Here is a 23,075-nt window from a genome sequence, read left to right as displayed (position 1 = left end):
AAAACTTTAAATAAACATATCACAAACATGTCACTATATTTCAAGCCATACAACAGTGTCCAAGACAATTATATCATCAATTTCCTGTAGAGTTGTACTTTAACTCAATGTGAAAAATACTATTGCGATATGAAAAATCTAAGTGTACATTACAACCAAACCTTTCAGATAATTATTCAAATATTAAAAATGAAAAGAAACAAAAATCCTAATTAGATCATTATTTTATTAGTAACCAATTCTGCAAATTAACTGTGCAATGCATACTGTGTCTATTTTACAGGGATTTCATTAGGCTTTAAATTGGGTTGCACCATATTCTCAAATTGAACTTTCTAAAATTTTACCTTTGGAGGGAGACTTTCCCTGATGCAAAGATGTTATGATTTATGACAGTGTTATTCAATTCCGGTCCTGGAATGCCAAAACATTTCAGGTTTTTGTTTCTACCTAGTAGTTAATTGTACTCACCTGGTGTCCCAAGTCTGAATTAGTCCCTGATTAGAAGGAGAGGATGAAAACCAGAAGTGTTTCAGCCCTCCAGGATCAGAGTTGAACAGCCTTGATATATGATGTTATGATCACAAAATCAATCTGAACATCATTCGTGACAGCAATCACTCAGGGGATCAATATGTGATTTGGCACAGATTTCATCCTAAACGTAATACTGAAAGGGAGTGCAGCTTTATTGATGAATGATGAGCAATACGTAAACAACACGATATTGCACTTTTCATGTTGTGTGTATCCCGAGAAGGAATGGAGAGCATAATGCTGTTTCCTCCTCTTTTTGGCCCTACCATGAGGGATGAAGTTTTACAAAAGGAGTGAGAGAGACAGGGAAAGTTCCAGAAAAAGTAAAGCATCAGTAGTCGTCAGCTGGAAGAGAGAAACAGAAGATGGGATTACCCACGGCTGAAACTGAACCAAGCCGATAAGGAAGAGGAAGAAGATGAGGAAGATCAGGAAGAGGAGCATGCGATCCCATCCAATCATAGGAAGATCAGAAAGAGGAGCATGCAATCCCATCCAATCATAGGAAGATCAGGAAGAGGAGCATGCGATCCCATCCAATCATAGAAAGATGAGAAAACCAAATCAGGCAGTGGCATCATGCAGGCATGCAGTGACAGTGAGATGGACAATTGCTTACTTTCTATCGTTAGGATGCAGGTGCTGGCGGCGGTGCCTCTGCTGTTGACAGCCTTGCACATGTACTCGCCCTCGTCCTCTGGGAAGGTCTCTGGCAGGTAGAGGCAGAATGTCTCTCCTCTCTCTATGTACTGATAGTCTTCACAGTCCTGGAGCATCTCCCCCTCAAACCACCAGGTCACCTCCGGCTTGGGCTCCCCGGTGATCTTCACTGTGAATCGCACTGGCTCGGCATCCACCACCGATTGGTTCTTCAGGGGCTTCTTAAACCACGGAGCCCCCGACCTGGCATGGTCCTCCTCATCCTCATAGGCTGCCGAGCTATTGATGATGCTTCCCTCTTCCTCCTCCTCATCTTCCCTTTTCTGACAAAGATATGACACATTGACACATTATTTTTGGAAACCCTCCCTCCACTGAACTGTCATGCGTTTTTAGAATGTCATGCGAGTCAGGGACGTCGTCAACTGTTTAACAATGAGAAACCCGATGATTGAACCCGATGAAAGAGGGATTTACTTTTTGGAGAGCGGCGTCAATCTCTTGCTGCTCGAACTGCATCCTCTGAAGCTTCTGTTCGTCCACCCTCTTCTTCTCCTCCTCCTCTCTGGCTCTGGCCATTTGTTCAAACCGTGCACGCATGTCCACCTTCTGTCTGAACGGAGCCTCCTCAGCCCCCTTCTCTGTGTCATTTTTGCCTTCATCATCATCCTGAAAAAACAGCATAACATGATACAGACCGACGCGTTTGGAGTTCCAATGCGATTCTGAAGGATCATGCTAAAATATATACCTCCTGGATCCTCTCTTCTTCCCTCTCTTTGATTTCCTCATCTACAGCCTTTCTCTTTGCTCTCACATCCTCAATCTTCTTCTGGATCTCCTCGTCTTTCAACTGCTTGATCTTCTCAAACTTGGACTTGAGGTTCTTGGCCTGGATGGAGCCAGTCCTCTTGAGTTTCTTCAGCTCCTCATACTCCTTACTCACTGTATCAGAGCTCTCATTCACCACGTCCTTAGGAGAGAAACACATATAGTGATAAGATTAGTTTTAAGGATACAGACAAAACAGAAGCATAGGCCTAATCATTTCAACACATAAGAAATTAGGCTGTATGCATCAAGCGTCTCAGAGTAAGAGTACTGATCTAGGATCAGGTCAATGTTATCTTGTGATTATGGTATAAAAGGCTAAACTGGTCCTAAATCAGCACTCCTACCCAGAGATACTTTATAAATATGGCCCCTGGTTCTCCTCATCTTGTTATCAATCTCTGCAGTTGGTAGTTCCATGCAAATATCCATGAGACTTCCCAAGTGGGTCTTTAACAGCATTGTGAGACTGATACCATGTTGATGACTGACCTCTCCCATCTCTTGTCTGAGCTGTTCAAACTCCTGTTTCTCCTGCTCCATTTTCTTTTTGCGCGCCGCCACCTTGCACCTCCTATCGGCTTCCTCCTTCTGCTTAAGCAGCTCTTCGAAGTTCATCTCCAGTTTTCCAGGGTGCAATGCTTCCTGGGATTCGCTCTTGACCATTCCGTCCTCGTCCTCATCTAGCACCTACCGGCACACAAACACAGAGCATGGTGTCATTGACAATCTCACAATAAACCAATTACAATCCAATCAAAGTTTGTTTGTCACATGGGCCAAATACAACAGCTTACTTACAAGCCCTTAACCAACAAAAATAAGAGTTAAGAAAATATTTACTAAATAAACTAAAGTAAAAATAATTTAAAAAGTGACACAATAAAATAACAATAACGAGGCTATATACAGGCGATATCGGTACCTAGTCAATGTGCGGGGGTACAAGTTAGTTGAGGTAATTGAGGTAATATGTCCATGTGCTGTAGGTAGGGGTAAAGTGACTATGCATAGATAATAAACAGTGAGTAGCAGCAGTGTAAAAAAAGGGGGGGAGGGTCAGTGCAAATAGTCCTGGTAGCCATTTGATTAACTGTTCAGCAGTCTTCTGGTTTGGGGGTAGAAGCTGTTAACAAGCCTTTTGGACCTAGACTTGTCGCTCCGGTACCGCTTGCCGTGCGGTAGCAGAGAGAACAGTCTATGACAGGGTGGCTGGAGTCGTTGACAATTTTTGGGCCTTCCTCTGACACCGCCTGGCATAGACACAGCCTGGCCAGTGATGTACTGGGTCAGTGATGTACCTGCGGTCAGATGCCGAGCAGTTGCCATACCAGGCAGTGATGCAACCTGTCAGGATGCTCTCGATGGTGCAGCTGTATAACTTTTTGAGGAACTGAGGACCCATGCCAAATCTTTTAGTCTCCTGAGGGGGAGTAGGTGGTGTCGTGCCCTCTTCACGATTGTCATGGTGTGTTTGGACCATGATAGTTTGTTGGTGATTTGGACAGCTCTTGCCTGCTCCACTACAGCCCTGTCGATGTGAATGGGGGCGTGCTCGGCCCTCCTTTTCCTGTAGTCCACAATCATCTCCTTGTCTTGATCGCGTTGAAAGAGAGGTTGTTGTCCTGGCACCACACGGTCAGGTCTCTGACCTCCCTATAGGCTGCCTCATCGTTGCTGCTGATCAGGCCTACCACTGTTGTGTCGTCGGCAAACTTGGAGTCATGCTTGGCCATCCAGTCGTGGGTGAACAGGGAGTACAGGAGGGGACTAAGCATGCACCCTTGAGGGGCCCCCGTGTTGAGGATCAGCGTGGCAGATGTGTTGTTGCCTACCCTTACCACCTGAGGGCAGCCCGTCAGGAAGTCCAGTATCCAGTTGCAGAGGGAGGTGTTTAGTCCCAGGGTCCTTAGCTCAGTGATGAGCTTTGAGGGCACTATGGTGTTGAACACTGAGTTGTAGTCAATGAACAGCATTCTCACGTAGGTGTTTCTTTTGACCAGGTGGGAAAGGGGAGTGTGGAGTGCAATAGAGATTGTGTCATCTGTGGATCTGTTGTGGAGGTATGCGCCAATTAGTCAGGTTACCTTGGTGTTCTTGGGCACAAGGACTATGGTGGTCTGCTTGAAACATGCAGGTATTACAGACTAGGTTAAGGACAGGTTGAAAATGTCAGTGAGGACACTTGCCAGTTGGTCAGCGCATGCTCTGAGTGTCCTGGTAATCCATCTGGCCCTGCGGCCTTGTGAATGTTGACCTGTTTCAAGGTCTTACTCACATCGGCTACGAAGAGCGTGATCACACAGTTGTCCGGAACAGGTGGTGCTCTCATGCATGCTTTAGTGTTGCTTGCCTTGAAGAGTGCATAGAAATAATTAACTTGTCTGGTAGGCTCATGTCACTGGGCAGCTCACGGCTGGGCTTCCGTTTGAAGTCTGTAATAGTTTGCAAGCCCTGTCACACTGACGAGCGTCAAAGCCGATGTCGTAGCATTCAATCTTAGTCCTGTATTGACGCTTTGCCTGTTTGATGGTTCGTCGGAGGGCATAGCAGGATTTCTTTTAAGCGTCCGGGTTTTAGTCCCGCTCCTTGAAAGCGGCAGATCTACCCTTTAACACAGTGAGGATGTTTCCTGTAATCCATGGCTTCTGGTTGGGGTATGTACTTACGGTCACTGTGGGGACAACGTCATCGATGCACTTCTTGATGAAGCTGGTGACTGATGTGGTATAGTCCTCAATGCCATCGGATGAATCCCGGAACATATTCCAGTCTGTGCTAGCAAAACAGTCCTGTAGCTTAGCATTTGCGTCATCTGACAACTTCCAAATTGAGCGAGTCACTGGTACTTCCTGCTTTAGTTTTTGCTTGTAAGCAGGAATCAGAGGATAGAATTATGGTCAGATTTGCCAAATGGAGGATGATGGAGAGCTTTGTATACGTCTCTGTGTGTGGAGTAAAGGTGGTCTAGAGTTTTTTTCCCTCTGGATGTATATGTGACATGCTGGTAGAAATGAGGTAAAACTGGTTTAAGTTTTCCTGTATTAAAGTCCCCAGCCACTGGAACGCCGCCTCTGGATGAGCATTTTCTTGTTTGATTATGGTCTTATACAGCTCATTAGGTGTGATGCCAGCATCAGTTTGTGATGGTAAATAGACAGCTACAAAAAATATAGATGAAAACTCTCTTGGTAACTAGTGTGGTCTACAGCTTATCATGAGGTACTCTACCTCAGGCAAGCAAAACCTAGAGACTTCATTAATATTAGATTTTGTGCCCCAGCTGGTATTGACAAATAGACACACACCCCAGTCCTCGTCTTACCGAACATAGCTGTTCTGTCCTGCCGATGCACAGAAAACCCAGCCAACTGTATATTATACATATTTCAGCCATGTCTCAGTGAAACATAAGATATTACAGTTTTTAATGTCCCGTTGGTAGGAAAGTCTCGAACGGATCTCATCCAGTTTATTATCCAATGATTGCACGTTGGCCAATAGGACAGATGGTAGAGGCGGGTTACCCACTTGCCGACGAATTCTCACAAGGCACCCGGATCAGCGTCCCCTGTATCGGCGTCTCCTCTTCTTGCGAATGACGGGGATTTGGGCCTGGTCCGGAATCCTTTGAATCTAACTCGTTAAATAAAAAATCTTCATCCAGTTCGAGGTGAGTAATCACTGTTCTGATATCCAGATGCTCTTTTTGGTCATAAGAGACGGTGGCAGAAACATTATGTACAAAATAAGTTACAAACGACTAGAAAAAGCATCTATCCCCTCTAGCGCCAACATCACAATTTTTAATCCCAAATCGATCATTGCATCATATCAGCTTCGAATAACAATTTAACCCACCACCTAAACCCTCCCACAATGAAACACAAACAATGAAGTACCCGATGAAAAGCAAAGATAAAGCAACATAATCACATTGAACAGAAAAGCTACGGCAACCAAATTACATTGAATTTCTCATCAGATGATCCTGTAAAAAGCTTTTGAATGACATGAAGATCTTTATCTCATTCTATAATAGTAAGGTAGAAGCCTTTCATTGTCCTTGTAGAATCAGTCAGAATAAGCAGGACACACATGATGAAGAGCCATCCATTCACAACCTTGTATTTACAGTAAGAACTTACAGTATTAGCATTTCATGGCAATCACTATTATTTCTTCTTAGTCAGTGTACAAATACAATTGTCATTTGAAAGTGAAAATATCTTACTTCTCCATCTCGATATGAAGTCTTAGGTTTTTCCAGATCCAGGGAGCTCTTTAAGGAGATCATTTTTGAAGGTAGGAACAGCAATTGCAAGTGTACCATTTGAGTATGTACAGTAACGTTACATCATCATGTATGATTAATCCATGTCCAATTAGAGTCCAATTAGAGATTGAGTTACTATACTAAATACAGCCTACCTCAAATGTTAATATTGGCGTTAGTTTTCAGTAGATTGTAGAAACATTGGTCACACTTTAAATCAACCATAACAGTAACACTTCAAGTGTTGTTCAATATATAGGTCGTGACATAACTCTGTCATTCCAGTTGATATTAGAGTTTATTTAAAAAAAGGTCAAGTTTTGTATTGACACTTTAAGATGCGCTTATGACACTGTTATATAATGCTTCGTGAAATAAACTTAATTCATATTAAAAAAATATAATAATGGGCTCCCGAGTGGGGCAGCGGTCTAAGGCACTACAGACCTTGATTCGATCCCGGGCTGTATCACAAATGGCCGTGATCGTGAGTCCCATAGGACGGTGCACAATTGACCCAGCATCGTCCGAGTTAGGGGAGGGTTTGGCCGGGGTGGCTTTACTTGGCTCATTGCACTCTAGCGACTCCTTGTGGAGAGCCGGGTGCCTGCAGGCATCAGGTGAACAGTGTTTCCTCCGACACATTGGTGTGGCTGGCTTCCGGGTTAAGAAGGGCAGGTGTTAAGAAGCACGGTTTGGCGGGTCATGTTTCGGGGGACACATGACTCGACCTTCCCCTTCCGAGCACGTTGGGGAGTGCTAACGATGAGACACGATTGGAATTGGGGATAGAAAGGGGATAAAATCCCCCCCCCCCAAAAAATGATACACAAAATAAATTATAGTAATAAAAAAAAGAACAACTCTTCAAGTGTTAACACTATAACGTCTTAACTTATGAAAAGATAATGAAGTATTCAAAAGCACTTCATAAGGCCTACATATATGCTTCAAAAATTATGTATGAGCAAATGTAATTTGTAGTTTGTTTAAAGTGTGACCATAACATTGATTATGTGCTCAGATGACACCGATCAAGCAGAGCCCAGAACATCCCACAGCATGGGAAACTGAAGGTATTCGTTTGTGACATTCACACACAAAAACAAGTTATGAAACGTTACTCACTATGGCTCTATTCATGATGAGTAATCAAAATAATTTCAATCTTTTCACATGCTTCTTCTGAACTTAGCCTACTTCAGTCGACATGTTAGCGCAGGGCTTCATATGCTACATGCTGGTGCTGCCTGCAGAGGTATGTTCATAGAGATCCTATAATTCACAAATGTATTGTTTTATTTTACCATAGTTATACCATATTTGATCCATTTCTAGAATTAACGTTTTGCTGACCAAGATGGCAGATTGTTTTGTCATGTTGCTAGGATACCAAATTCCACTAGTAAATTGTAGGATCTCTATGGTTATGTTACCCAGTCCTACCATGTTCTTGCGGGCTTCTGCGAAGAGCCTCTTCTCCTCCTCCAGCCTCCTCTTGGCCTCCTCCTCCGCTTTCTTCTCCTCCGCCTCTCTCCTCTGACGCTCCTTGTCCTCGAAGCTGACACACAGCTTCCCTGGCTTGCTGCCCTCCAGGTTCAGCATGGCCATCAACACCTCGTCATCTTCATCCACTATCTGGAGAAGGAGGACAACGACAAGAGAGCTCAAACTAGTGTCTGACATCTCGGGGCTCACAATATTAAACATAAAAAAGGAGCTGGCTGGTCCCAGATCTCTTTGTGCTGGACTTTTGGCATAGGAGCTGGCAAGACAGCACAAACAGATGTGGGATGAGGCGAAGTGACCATCACATCACACTCACTGACCATGATTTTCCTGGCCTCGGCGAAAGCCTTCCTCTCCTCTTCCATTCGTTTCTTGTATTCAACCTCTGCTGCTTTGCGTTCATTCTCTACCCTCTGTTTCTCAAGCTCCTCAAAGCTCAACCTCAGTTTACCAGGCTGGATGACCTCTCTCTCGCCTTGAGCTCCTTGTGAGTCCTCCTCATCTTCTCCCTGCAAGTACATACAGTTCTAAAGTCACACCAGGCCCAAGACTAGGGAAATACAGTGGCTTGCGAAAGTATTCAACCCTTTGGCATTTTTCCTATTTTGTTGCCTTACAACCTGGAATTAAAATTTATTTTTTTGAGGTTTGTATCATTTGATTTACACAACACTTTGAGATGCAAAATATTTTTCATTGTGAAACAAACAAGAAATAAGACAAAAAAACTGAAAACTTGAGCGTGCATAACTTTTCACCCCTCCAAAGTCAATACTTTGTAGAACCACCTTTTGCAGCAATTACAGCTGCAAGTCTCTTGGGTTATGTCTCTATAAGCTTGGCAAATCTAGCCACTGGGATTTTTGCCCATTCTTCAAGGCAAAACTGCTCCAGCTCTTCAAGTTGGATGGGTTCTGCTGGTGTACCGCAATCTTTAAGTCATACCACAGATTCTCAATTGGATTGATGTCTGGGCTTTGACTAGGCCATTCCAAGAGATTTAAATGTTGCCCCTTAAACCACTCAAGTGCTTCTTTAGCAGTATGCTAAGGGTCATTGTCCTGCTGGAAGGTGAACCTCCGTCCCAGCTTAAATCTCCCTTAAGAATTTCCCTGTATTTAGCGCCATCCATCATTCCTTAAAATCTGACCAGTTTCCCAGTCCCTGCCGATGAAAAACATCCCCACAGCATGATGCTGCCACTACCATGCTTCACTGCAGGAATGGTGTTCTCAGGGTGATGAGAGGTGTTGGGTTTGCGCCAGACATAGCGTTTTCCTTGATGGTCTGACTAGAGTACCTTCTTCCATATGTTTGGGGAGTCTTCACTGTGGAGCTTTGCAGCTCCTTCAGGGTTATCTTTGATCTCTTTGTTGCCTCTCTGATTAATGCCCTCCTTGCCTGGTCCGTGAGTTTGGTGGGCGGCCCTCTCTTGGCAGGTTTGTTGTGGTGCCATATTCTTTCATTTTTTTTTTTACAATGGATTTAATGGTGCCCCTGATCGGTACATCTCCACAACTTTGACTGTGACCTGTTTGGAGAACTCCTTGGTCTTCATGGTGCCGCTTGCATGGTGGTGCCCCTTAGTGGCGTTGCCTTTCAGAACAGGTGTATATATACTGAGATCATGTGACAAATCATGTGACACTTAGATTGCACACAGGTGGACTTTATTTGACTAATTATGTGACTTCCAAAGGTAATTGGTTGGACCAGATCATATTTAGGGACTTCATAGCAAAGGGGTGAATACATATGCACGCACCACTTTTAGTTTTTTTTGTTTTAGAATTTTTTTGACACCATTTCTTTTTTTCATTTCACTTCACCAATTTGGACTATTTTGTGTATGTCCATTACATGAAATCCAAATAAAAATCAATTTAAATTACAGGTTATAATGCAACAAAATAGGAAAAATGCCAAGGGGGATGAATACTTTTGCAAAGCACTGGATAGCTCAGGTGGTTAGAACACAGTAATAACAACAACAACCACAATAACCATAACAACAACAACCACAATAACAAAACAGGTTCAATCCCCAAAGGAGATTCAGAACACCTAATGAAGGAGTTGACTAAATAACCTTTATAACTATACTATACACATTATGAATGTTCTGACAGATGTGTGTAGTTACAGTATAGTTTTCAAAAAAGGGGACTTGTGATGGATAGTTTTAATTAAGGACCTTATGCAATGCTTATGATACTATTTTAACCTGTATAACTACCTTCCTATAATTAAACTCAGCAAAAAAAGAAACATCTTCTCACTGTCATCTGCATTTATTTTCAGCAAACTTAACATGTGTAAATATTTGTATGAACATAACAAGATTCTACAACTGAGACATGAACTGAACAAGTTCCACAGACATGTGAATAACAGAAATTGATTAATGTGTCCCTGAACAAAGGGGGGGTCAAAATCAAAAGTAACAGTCAGTATCTGTGTGGCCACCAGCTGCATTAAGTACTGCAGTGCATCTCCTCCTCATGGACTGCACCAGATTTGCCAGTTCTTGCTGTGAGATGTTACCCCACTCTTCCACCAAGGCACCTGCAAGTTCCCAGACATTTCTGGGGGGAATGTCCCTAGCCCTCACCCTCCGATCCAACAGGTCCCAGACTTGCTCAATGGGATTGAGATCTGGGCTCTTCACTGGACATGGCAGAACACTGACATTCCTGTATTGCAGGAAATCATGCACAGAACGAGCAGTAAGGCTGGTGGCATTGTCATGCTGGAGGGTCATGACAGGATGAGCCTGCGGGAAGGGTACCACATGAGGGAGGAGGATATCTTCCCTGTAACGCACAGCATTGAGATTGCCTGCAATGACAACAAGCTCAGTCCGATGATGCTGTGACACACCGCCCCAGACCATAATATTTGCTTATTTTTTAATTTCACCTTTATTTAACCAGGTAGGCCAGTTGAGAACAAGTTCTCATTTACAACTGTGACCTGACCAAGATTAAGCAAAGCAGTGCGACACAAACAACAACACAGAGTTACACATGGAATAAACAAACGTACAGTCAATAACACAATAGAAGAAAAAAAATCTCTATACAGTGTGTGCAAATGAGGTAAGATTAGGGAGGTAAGGCAATAAATAGGCCGAAGTAATTACAATTTAGCAATTAAACACTGGTGTGACAGATGTGCAGAAGATGAATGTGCAAGTAGAGACACTGGGGTGCAAAGGGGCAAAAAAAGAAAATAACAATATGGAGATGAGGTAGTTGGATGGGCTATTTACAGATGGGCTATGTACAGGTGCAATGATCTGTGAGACTTGTAGATGGCCTGGAGCCAGTGGGTTTGGCAACGAATATGAAGCGAGGGCCAGCCAACGAGAGCATACAGGTCGCAGTGGTGAGTAGTATATGGGGCTTTGGTGACAAAACAGATGGCACTGTGATAGACTGCATCCAATTTGCTGAGTGTTGGACGCTATTTTGTAAATGACATCGCTGAAGTCAAGGATCGGTAGGATAGTCAGTTTTACGAGGGTATGTTTGGCAGCATGAGTGAAGAATGCTTTGTTGCGAAATAGGAAGCCGATTCTAGATTTAACTTTGGATTGGAGATGCTTAATGTGAGTCTGGAAGGAGAGTTTACAGTCTAACCAGACACCTAGGTATTTGTAATTGTCCACATATTCTAAGTCAGAACCGTCCAGAGTAGTGATGCTGGACGGGCGGGCAGGTGTGGGCAGCGATCGGTTGAAGAGCATGCATTTAGTTTTACTTGCATATAAGAGCAGTTGGAGGCCACAGAAGGAGAGTTGTATGGCATTGAAGCTCGTCTGGAGGTTAGTTAACACAGTGTCCAAAGAAGGTCCAGAAGTATACAGAATGGTGTCGTCTGCGTAGAGGTGGATCAGAGAATCACCACCAGCAAGAGCGACATCATTGATGTATACAGAGAAAAGAGTCGGCCAGAGAATTGAACCCTGTGGCACCCCCATAGAGACTGACAGAGGTTCGGACAGCAGGCCCTCCGATTTGACACACTGAACTCTGTCTGAGAAGTAGTTGGTGAACCAGGCGAGGCAGTCATTTGAGAAACCAAGGCTGTTGAATCTGCCGATAAGAATGTGGTGATTGACAGTCGAAGCCTTGGCCAGGTTGATGAATACGGCTGCACAGTATTGTCTTTTATCGATGGCGGTTATGATATCATTTAGGACCTTGAGCATGGCTGAGGTGCACCCATGACCAGCTCGGAAACCAGATTGCATAGCGGAGAAGGTACGGTGGGATTCAAAATGGTCGGTAATCTGTTCGTTATCTTGGCTTTCGAAGACCTTAGAAAGATAGATATAGGTCTGTAACAGTTTGGGTCTAGAGTGTCTCCCCCTTTGAAGAGGGGGATGACCGCAGCAGCTTTCCAATCTTTCTCAGACGATACGAAAGAGAGGTTGAACAGGCTACTAATAGGGATTGCAACAATTGCAGTGAATAATTAAAGAAAGAGAGGGTCCAGATTGTCTAGCCCAGCTAATTTATAGGGGTCCAGATTTTGCAACTCTTTCAGAACATCAGCTATCTGGATAGGGGTGAAGGTGAAATGTGGGAGGCTTGGGAAAGTTGCTGTGGGGTGTGCAGGGCTGTTGACCGGGGTAGGGGTAGCCAGGTGGAAAGCATGGCCAGCCGTAGAAAAATGATTATTGAAATTGTCAATTATAGTGGATTTATCGGTGGTGACAGTGTTTCCTAGCCTCAGTGCAGTGGGCAGCTGGGAGGAGGTGCTCTTATTCTCCTTGGACTTTACAGTGTCCCAGAACTTTTTGGAGTTTGTGCTAAAGGATGCAATTTTCTCTTTGAAAAAGCTAGCCTTTGCGTTCCTAACTGCCTGTGTATATTGGTTCCTAACTTCCCTGAAAAGTTGCATATCGCGGGGGCTATTCGATGCTAATGCAGTATGCCACAGAATGTTTTTGTGCTGGTCAAGGGCAGTCAGGTCTGGAGTGAACCAAAGGCTATATCTGTTCCTGGTTCTAAATTTTTTTAATGGGGCATGCTTATTTAAGATGGTGAGGAAAGCAATTTTAAAGAATAACCAGGCATCCTCTACTGACGGAATGAGGTCAATATCCTTCCAGGATACCCAGGCCAGGTCGATTAGAAAGGCCTGCTCGCTGAAGTAATTTGTGTGAGATTGAGGACATCTAGCTTAGATTGTAGGACGGCCGTGGTGTTAAGCATATCCCAGTTTCGGTCACCTAACAGTTCGAGCTCTGAAGATAGATGGGGGGCAATCAATTCACATATGGTGCCCAGGGCACAGCTCGGGGCAGAAGGTGGTCTATAACAAGCAGCAACGGTGAGAGACTTGTTTCTGGAAAGGTGGATTTTTAGAAGTAGAAGCTTGAATTGTTTGGGCACAGACCTGGATAGTATGACAGAACTCTGCAGGCTATCTCTGCAGTAGCTTGCAACTCTGCCCTCTTTGGCAGTTCTATCTTGTCGTAAAATGCTATAGTTAGGGATGGAAATGTCAGGATTTTTGGAGGCCTTCCTAAGCCAGGATTCAGACAGGACATCCCGGTTGGCAGAGTGTGCTAAAGCAGTGAATAAAACAAACTTAGGGAGGAGGCTTCTAATGTTAACATGCATGAAACTGTAACGGCTTTCGTCTTCCTCCTCGTCTGAGGAGGAGAAGTTAGAAGGATCGGAGGACCAATGTGCAGCGTGGTAATTGTTCATCTTGTTTAATAAAAGTGAACACTCAAAATACAAAAAACAACAAATGTGAAAAACCGAAACAGTTCTGTCTGGTGCAGACACACGAAGACTGAAGACAACCACCCACAAAACCCAACACAAAACAGGCTACCTAAATATGGTTCCCAATCAGGGACAACGATTGACAGCTGCCTCTGATTGAGAACCATATCAGGCCAAACACAGAAATAGCAAAACATAGAAATACAAACATAGACTGCCCACCCCAACTCACTAAATAAAGACAAAACAAAGGAAATAAAGGTCAGAACGTGACAGAAACCAAGGCTTTTACGATTACAGAAGTCAACAAATGAGAGCGCCTGGGGAATGGGAGTGGAGCTAGGTGCTGCAAGGCCCGGATTAACCTCTACATTACCAGAGGAACAGAGGAGGAGTAGGATAAGGGTACGGCTAAAGGCTATAAGAACTGGTCGTCTAGTGCGTTCCGAACAGAGAGTAGAAGGAGCAAGTTTCTGGGCGAGGAAGAATAAATTCAAGGCATAATGTACAGACAAGACTATGGTAGGATGTGAATACAGTGGAGGTAAACCTAGGCATTGAGTGACGATGAGAGAGGTTTTGTCTCTAGAGACATAATTTAAACCAGGTGAGGTCACCGCACGTGTGGGAGGGGAAAGAAAAAGGGCTAGCTAAGGCATATTGAGCAGGGCTGGAGGCTCTACAGTGAAATAAGACAATGATCACCAACTAAAACTGCAATGGACAAGGCATATTGACATTAGGGAGAGGCATGCGTAGCCGAGTGATCATAGGGACTAGTGGGTAGCTAGGTGAGCTGGAGACACGGCGATTCAGACAGCTAGCGGGCTGGGGATAGCAGGCTAGCAGAAGGGCTTTAGGGGGACGTCGTAACGGAAAAGTCTGTTGTAGCTCCCTCGGACGGTTACGTCGGCAGACCAGTCGTGATGGATTGGCAGGGCTCCGTGTAGGCAGTAAAAGGGTCCAGGCCAAATGGCAAAATAGGTATTGTAGCCCAAGGAGTGGCTGATGGACCTCTTAAGCTAACAGTCCGATATGCTCTAGACAGCTAGCGGGCCGCGGCTAGCAGGCTAGCGGATGGGCCTTCTGGGGACGTCTCGATGGAGGAGCCTGTTGAAACCCCATCGGGCGGATTATGTCGGTAGACCAGTCTTGATGGATCGGCGGGGCTCCGTGTCAGCAGTAAAAGGGGTCCAGGCCAATTGGCAAAATAGGTATTGTAGCCCAAGGAGTGGCTGATGGACCTCTTCCGCTTGCAGGGAGATGGGCCTAGCACGAGGCTAGTTCCAGGCTAACTGGTGCTTGCTTCGGGACAGAGACGTTAGCCAGGGATAGCCACTCAGATAGCAGCTAGCTAGCTGCGATGATCCAGGTCAAAAGGTTCAGAGCTTGCGGTAGAAATCCGAAGATGTGGAGAAAAAGCAGTCCGGTATGCTCTGGGCTGAATCGCGCTGTGCAGACTGGCAGGAGTTGACCGGGCTAAGGTTAGCTGATGACCGCTAGCAGTGGCTAACTGACTACAAGCTAATAGCTAGTTAGCTGGCTAGCTTCTGTTGGGGGTTCCTGTTCTAAAGTATAGAAAATAGCAGATTCATACCACATTGGGTGAGACGGGTTGCAGGAGAGTATGTTGAAATTGAGGTTAAAAATATAAAAAATATATACGAAATATATATGAAGGAAAAATATATATATACACGGGACACGACAACACAAAGACAAAGACGTCTGAACTGCTACGCCATCTTGGATTCGAACCATGACGGACCCTCCACCTCCAAATATATACGGAGGAAAAAATATATGGGGCGGCAGCGTAGCCTAGTGGTTAGAGTGTTGGACTAGTAACCGAAAGGTTGCAAGATTGAATCCCCAAGCTGACAAGGTACAAATCTGTCGTTCTGCCCCTGAACAAGGCTGTTCCTAGGCTGTCATTGAAAATAAGAATTTGTTCTTAACTGACTTGCCTAGTTAAATAAAGGTAAAATAAAATATATATACATGGGACACAACAAGACAAAGACGTCTGAACTGCTACGAAATCTTGGATTCGACCATGACGGACCCTCCACCTCCAAATCGATCCCGCTCCAGAGTAAAGGCCTCGGTGTAACGCTCATTCCTTCGATGATAAATGCGAATCTGACCATCACCCCTGGTGAGACAAAACCGCGACTCGTCAGTGAAGAGCACTTTTTGCCAGTCTTGTCTGGTCCAGCGATGGTGGGTTTGTGTCCATAGTTGACGTTGTTGCCAGTGATGTCTAGGGAGGACCTGCCTCACTTCAAGCCCTCAGTCCAGCCTCTCTCAGCTTATTGCGGACAGTCTGAGCACTGATGGAGGGATTATGCGTTCCTGGTGTAACTCGGGCAGTTGTTGTTTCCATCCTGTACCTGACCTGCAGGTGTGATGTTCGGATGTACCGATCCTGTGCAGGTGTTGTTACACGTGGTCTGCCACTGCGAGGACGATCAGCTGTCCGTCCTGTCTCCCTGTAGCGCTGTCTTAGGCACCTACCGTCTGTAAGCTGTTAGTGTCTTAACAACCATTCCACTGGTGCATGTTCATTAATTGTTTATGGTTCATTGAACAAGCATGGGAAACAGTGTTTAAACCCTTTACAATGAAGATATGCGTAGTTATTTGGATATTTACGAATTATCTTTGAAACACAGGATCCAGTAAAAGTTACGTTTCTTTTTTTGCTGACTTTACATTACACAACAACATTCAAGCTCTGACAGATACATTTTTAAAAGTATTATCAAAGACAGCACAAGTCAACTTCAAAAGCACAAGAGGAAAGCACTGAATGTAAGGGTTTGCAAAGGGAATGTGCAGGGTTGACACGAAATGCCACTGCTAATTTACCTCCAAAGTTAATCTAGCACTGAAATGCTGTATCTCAGCTCTCACAAGGAAAGAACAGGACATTGAAATGTGAGGTGCTAATAAGTGAATAAGATATTTTATAAGATCAGTCACCATTTCCAGCTTGGCCTCCTCAAAGGCTTTCTTCTCGTCCTGCAGACGTCGTTTAGCCTCCCTCTCTGCCTGCTTTCTCAGGCATTCCTGCCTCTCCTTCTCAGCCTCCTCAAACGTCATTTTTAGCTTCCCAGGAGTCACCTGCTCCTTCTCTGTGGGCTGTTCCTCGTCCTCATCCTGGTGTTGACACAATCAGTCTACATCAGAGACCACCATATCCACATGAAGTATTGACACAGACAGAATATAATAGCTTTCATGAAATATTAGATTTTCCTAGAAACACCTATGCTCAATCTACACCTAGACCACCATGAAGTATTGACACCGATATAATCTCTTTCCTGAAATATTAGATTTGTAGAAACAGCTGTGCTGCCAGTCCTGCCGAAGCCTATGGGAGCGGTTCTCCTCAGCTCACCTGGACGACCGAGCTCTGCTTGGCCTCGCGGAAGGAGCGCCTGTTCTCGTTGTAGCGCTTCTTCTTCTCCTCCTCTGTCCTCTTCTTCTGCTCTTCCTCGCGGTTTTTCTCCAGGTCCTCAAAGTTCATCTTGATCCTGCCTGGAGGTCGTGACGGCTTGGCCGGCACCACACGGACCAGGATGGTGTCATCTCCCTCCTGACATAAATGGACAAAAGCCATTGTTAGAAGAGTAAATTACAATAACATAAAATACGATAAGACAAGACAGTACTTCATTTAGCACGTCAAACATCAACAAAACAAACCATTTCCTGGTCTGTGAACTTTGCAAATGCTGAAGTGGTCGTGTTTATTCAAGTAATGGACTAAACCTATGTTATACATTATGAAATTATTAGTTGATACCTCTCAACTAAAAAAGAAAATCCCCACAAACAAAATACACACACACACACACACACACACACACACACACACACACACACACACACACACACACACACACACACACACACACACACACACACACACACACACACACACACACACACACACACACACACACACACACAGAAGATAGGCCTTGAAGGAGAACATTCTTTTGGTACTGGCCAACATTTGCAGTAGACCTGTCAGTGAATGTCAGCCCTAAGATAGGAGCGTCTAATTCTGTCAGCTAGCTGGGAGGCAGGGGCTAATTTAGACAGTCAGTGGTGTGGGAAACAGTTACCAGTCACATGCTGTCTATACCCGGCAGTGTCTGTGGCTCAAGCAGCAGCAGTAGAACTCATTAGCCCAGTTGTTTCTATCCCACTCAGTCAGTACTGGCTCCGATTGAAGCTACCTCCCTGGCTCAATAAACCAGGAAGAATTCCCCAAGTTTTCACTAACTTTTACAGTATAGGTACATGCAGTAGGTTGCAGTGAAAGGAGACAATGAAGAGATAGGTTTATCCAGCTTTCATCATGTTCAAGAGACAAATGACTGTAATTCAGTGGAGTAGAACTAACAACAACACTGTGTGAACAGTAAGCACTGAATATAAACAGACAATATCCATGCAGCCTGTCCATCCACAGCCAAACCAAACGTATTTCCACAAAAAGGAAACCCTTTCAATAGGCTTTGTCAGCGTAACTATATTGGAACATCTCTGTAATTGCCCTGTGCCAAGATAGAAAGTACATTCAGTACCACTCTTCCTTTAATTTAATTACATTAGAATTAGTCTAGTAGTAGTAAGTACTATGTAATTCCCTATCTAGTACAAGGTCATTAACATATTCATTAGAGTGATCTTGAAATGGCACGCAAAGGTTAGCAGGTGCCACAGGTGTATTAGCAGGTGTATTTCAAATTGAATTTGAAAGAATAACATGAATGTTTTCTATTGTATATTTGAAATTTGCATTATAAATTTGAACAAAATGTGTTATTACTTGTAACCATCCAGTACCTTGTTGTATCTAGGTCAACAAATCGATTTGGTAAAGAAGAACTGGCTTCAATCCAGTTTGGCATGGCTACAACTACAGCTAGGCTAGCTGTACAACTACAGCTAGCCTAGCGTTAGGCTCGGCTTCCAGACTTCACTAACGTCATACCAAAGGTGAGATGAAAGCCCGTGGCAGAGGCTAGCCTAGCTTTAATGCACAGCTAGTGCTGAATGCTTCTTAAAGCAGCCAGCCTATTTCAGTTTATGGCACATTCTAAGGCCTGTATCTGAAGAAGGCTGTGTGATGACACATCTGAAGACTTATATGATATACACTACCTATTAAAAGTTTTACAACACCTACTCATTCAAGGGTTTTCTTTATTTTCACAATTATGCTCAATTTTCACAATTCTACATTGTAGAATAATAGTGAAGACATCAAAACTATAAACGTGTTAAACAAATCAAAATATATTTTAGATTTGAAATTCGTCAAATAGCCCCCCTTTTCCTTGATGACAGCTTTGCACACACTTGGCATTCTCTCAACCAGCTTCACCTGGAATGCTTTTCCAAGTCTTGAAGGAGTTCCCACAAATGCTGAGCACTTGTTGGCTGTTTTTCCTTCAATCTGCGGTCCGACTCATCCCAAACCATCTCAATTTGGTTGAGGTCAGGGGATTGTGGAGGCCAGGTCATCTGATGCAGCACTCCATCACTCTCCTTCTTGGTCAAATAGCCCTTACAACGCCTGGAGGTGTTTTGGGTCATTGTACTGTTGAAAACAAATGATAGTCCCACTAAGCCAAACCAGATGGGAGGGCACATCTCTGCAGAATGCTGTGGTAGCCATGCTGGTTAAATCACAGACAGTGTCACCAGCAAAGCACCCCCACACCATAACACCTCCTATATGTTTTATGGTGGGAAATAAACATGCAGAGATTATCCGTTCACCCACACCGCGTCTCACAAAGATACAGCGGTTGGAACCAAAAATATCACATTTGGACTCCAGACCATTCCATCGGTCTGATGTCCATTGCTCGTGTTTCTTGGCCCAAGCACGTCTCTTCTTATTGGTGTCCTTTAGTAGTGGTTTCTTTGCAGCATTTCGACCATGAAGGCCTGATTCACACAGTCTCCTCTGAACAGTTGATGTTGAGATGTGTCTGTTACTTGAACTCTGTGAAGCATTTATTTGGGCTGCAATTTCTGAGGCTGGTAACTCTAATGAACTTATCCTCTGCAGCAGAGGTAACTCTGGGTCTTCCATTCCTGTGGCGGTCCTCATGAGAGCCAGTTTCATCATAGCGCTTGATAGTAATGATGGACTGTCATTTCTCTTTGCTTATTTGAGCTGTTCTTGCCATAATATAGACTTGCTCTTTTACCAAATAGGGCTATCTTCTGTATATCCCCCTACCTTGTCACAACACAACTGATTGGCTCAAACACATTAAGAAGGAAATAAATTATTTGAAGAAGGCACACCTTTTAATTGAAATGCATTCCAGGTGACTACCTCATGAAGCTGGTTGAGAGAATGCCAGGAGTGTGCAAATCTGTCATCAAGGCAAAGGGTGGCTACTCTGAAGAATCTCAAATATAAAATATTTTGTTTTTTAACACTTTTTTGGTTACTACATGATTCCATGTGTTATTTCATAGTTTTGATGTCTTCACTATTATTCTACAATGTAGAAAATATTAAAAATAAAGAAAACCCTTGAATGAGTCAGTGTTCTAAAACCTTTGACCGGTACTGTATCTCTGATAGTATATACTGTATCAGACACGATATGTGCTCTCGGAGCTGCAATGGATTGCAGCACCACTCAAATCCATTACAGCAACTGTTAGCCTTTCAAATGGCACTTAAAATACATCATCCAGGTGGCAGTTGAGGATTACCTGACTGATTACACAGAGGTGGAGGCCAGTCCCTCAATGGAGGCAGCGATTGAGCAATCCAGCCCTGATGTACCGCTTCCCCTATAGGCTACATTACAGTTTACCTCTGGCCCAACGAAGGAATCCCGCAGTCTTACCTCTGCGGCTTTCTTGGCCAGCTCCTTCTGCATCTTCGCTTTCTCCATGATGTCCTGGGCGGCGCGCTTCTTCCTCTCCTCCTCCATCCGTTTCCTCTCCTCCTCTTGTCTCTGCTTCTCCATCTCGGCAAACTTCCCCTTCACACTGCCTGTAGAGTGTAGACCCCACATGGTGATGATGAGACCACAGTACAAACACCAGGGTCGTGTTCATTATCCCCGTAACGTTTTACAACAGTTTGCAATGGAACATGACAATGAGCGTTAATTATTGGTTAGGTCCAGGTAGTCTCACCCTGTTTCAGTCTGTTTCCTTCCATTAGTTGCCTAATGAATACAACCCAATGGGTGAGATGAGGATTAGGACAGCACCCACCTCCTCAGCCCTCTCCCAGCCCACCTGCCCCCCATTTCCTACCTGTGATCTTGGGGACGTAGGATTTCTCTACCTTGGCCGGCTTCACCTCCTCCTCCTCATCACTGGAGGCGAGTAGTTCTTTTATCTGTGGTGGATCAGAGGGAGAGCGTTGCTGAGAGGTTACCAGTTTATCTGGGATCATCTGCTCTGCACGCTGGCCACCTCAGGAGCCATGCTGGGCCCAGAAAGTACTCAAGGCCCTAATCTGGTAAAATAGCACGAGCATGTGACCCACAGGGAGGCCTCTGATTGGATCATGCGGTTGTGACATATGGGGAGATCAACACTTAGGCATCCGGTCTCTAAGAGTTGGCTACGACAGTACAGGGCGTTTCCTTCCCTCCTCCTGAGTATCAAGGTGTTCCCCCCTTGTATCAGACGTTGCTTGTTTTACTATAATGTTTCCTGTGATACAGCTTGTAATAACGGACAACATGCGTAAAATAGAAAATGTATTTAGTATGTTCTCAATTATCCCCATGTTTTGGGTATAAGTTTGCCCTAAGCACAAACCAAGCACATCTATAACATAATTGTTAAGATATTTCAATAGAACGTTGAGATTTTTTTGTGCAAAGTGATATGATGCTGATATGAGTTTTCCAGTACACCCACACTGCTGTTGTTGAGGCTCGTGCTCCATGCCATGCAGGTCACAGTTAGTTGGGGTTAACTCTCTCGGTGTTTGACCGCCGACCTGTTGCTTCCTGCGGTTGTATTCTCTCTCCTTGACGTACTGCTCCTTCCTTTTCTGGTGCTCCTCTAGGCTCCTCCTACTGTTGCGCTCCTCCCTGGCCTTCTGCATGGCCTCAAACTTGTTCTTCACTTCAGCCTTACCGATCTGGGGCACGTAGCTCCTGGCCACCGGCTTTTTGGAGCGCAGAAGTCTCTGGAGGAAGACGAAAATACAAGAAATTAATTGCTAAGGTTCTTATATAGGAGTGTGGTTCTCAGATCTAAAAGATACGTTTTGAATAGTGCTATTTAGCTGAACGTTACAGAAACGTTATGAAAGATCTACAGGCCGTCAATCCCTAATGCAAGGATAGGCAACTTTGATGGGGGTGGGGGCCACAAAAAATCTGAACTCATCACGAGGGGCCACAGTGGCTAGCAGGTCTGCGTACCCAAATTCTTACCCACACATGTAGTCAGAGCTGGCCCTAGCCTTTTGGGGGCCCTAAGCAAAATTTGATCCACGAGCCTACAAAAGGGGGGTGTTATGGCCCGCAGCTGGCCAGTTGCCCATCCCTGCCCTAGTGTAACATCTGTGGTTGACTCAGCAACGTGCTACACTTCAGATTGACTCTTTTGAATGGTAAATCTATCCAGAAGCAAAGTACATATCACATCTTTCCATTTCAACTGTTGATAGCAGGATGAACACAAAGGGCCGTGCCTCACCTTTTGTTTCAGAGCCACCTCAGATACGTTCTGTGACTGGTCCTTCTCTTCTTTCTCTGACTCATCGTTCATGTCATGTGCCACTCCATTTTGTGCCACATCGTTCTTGTCTTTCCTGGATCTTGACCTTTGCCTTGCCTTGTCCTTAACTGTATAATTTTCTTTGTGCTCCACATCATTCCTGTCGTGTGCCTCATCTTCTTCCTCCTCCTCTTCCTCGGGCTCTGTGTGAACCTCATCCTCTTCGGTGTGAACTTCTTCCTCATGGTCATTGTGCGCCTCGTTCTTTTCTTGTGCCTCATCATGTTCGTCATGGGACACATCGTTATTTTTGTATGCCACATTGTCTTTGTGTGCCAAATCATGCTTGTCGTGTTCCACATCGTCCTCTTTGTGTGCCACATGGCCATGCAACTCGTTCATGTCGTCGTTGTTCTCTTTATCACTAATTTTGTGTCCTTCATCACACACATCATGTGCCACATCAGTCATGTCGTATGCGACATCAGCAATATTTTGTGCTACCTCAGTCATGTTCACGCCACGCTGACAAATTAACAGGGCCCTCTTCAAATGTTACCTGTCAAAAAAATAAAAACACCATTATGGTATGGTACAATAACAACAAACATCTTTCTCTTCACATAATCATGTATTATTCATAACTTACAGTGCATTCGGAAAGTATTCAGACCCCTTCCCCTTTCCCACATTTTTTTTTAAGTTACAGCCATATTCTTAGATGTATTCATCTACACACAATAATACCCTATCATGACAAAGTGAAAAAAAACATA

At 44.3% G+C, this 23,075-nt stretch overlaps 1 protein-coding gene across 1 annotated transcript; it reads right to left on the bottom strand.

Moving 5' to 3' along the window:
• Positions 1 to 995: 995 nt before the first annotated feature.
• On the bottom strand, positions 996 to 22,770 carry LOC120053807 (nexilin-like). The gene is made up of 12 exons (XM_039001063.1): positions 22,279 to 22,770; positions 21,572 to 21,763; positions 20,875 to 20,959; positions 20,457 to 20,605; positions 16,964 to 17,161; positions 16,543 to 16,719; positions 8,134 to 8,322; positions 7,751 to 7,942; positions 2,521 to 2,718; positions 1,949 to 2,170; positions 1,675 to 1,866; positions 996 to 1,520 (listed from the first exon to the last, which is right to left on the bottom strand). The coding sequence occupies exons 1-12, from the start codon at positions 22,768 to 22,770 to the stop codon at positions 996 to 998; spliced, it is 2,811 nt and encodes a 936-aa protein (XP_038856991.1).
• Between the last annotated feature and the right edge of the window lie 305 nt (positions 22,771 to 23,075).

The sequence above is a fragment of the Salvelinus namaycush genome, chromosome 9 (assembly GCF_016432855.1).
Source record: "Salvelinus namaycush isolate Seneca chromosome 9, SaNama_1.0, whole genome shotgun sequence".
Taxonomy (NCBI): domain Eukaryota; kingdom Metazoa; phylum Chordata; class Actinopteri; order Salmoniformes; family Salmonidae; genus Salvelinus; species Salvelinus namaycush.
Note: the sequence above shows the minus strand (reverse complement) of the source record. Positions and strands in the feature narration are given on the sequence as shown.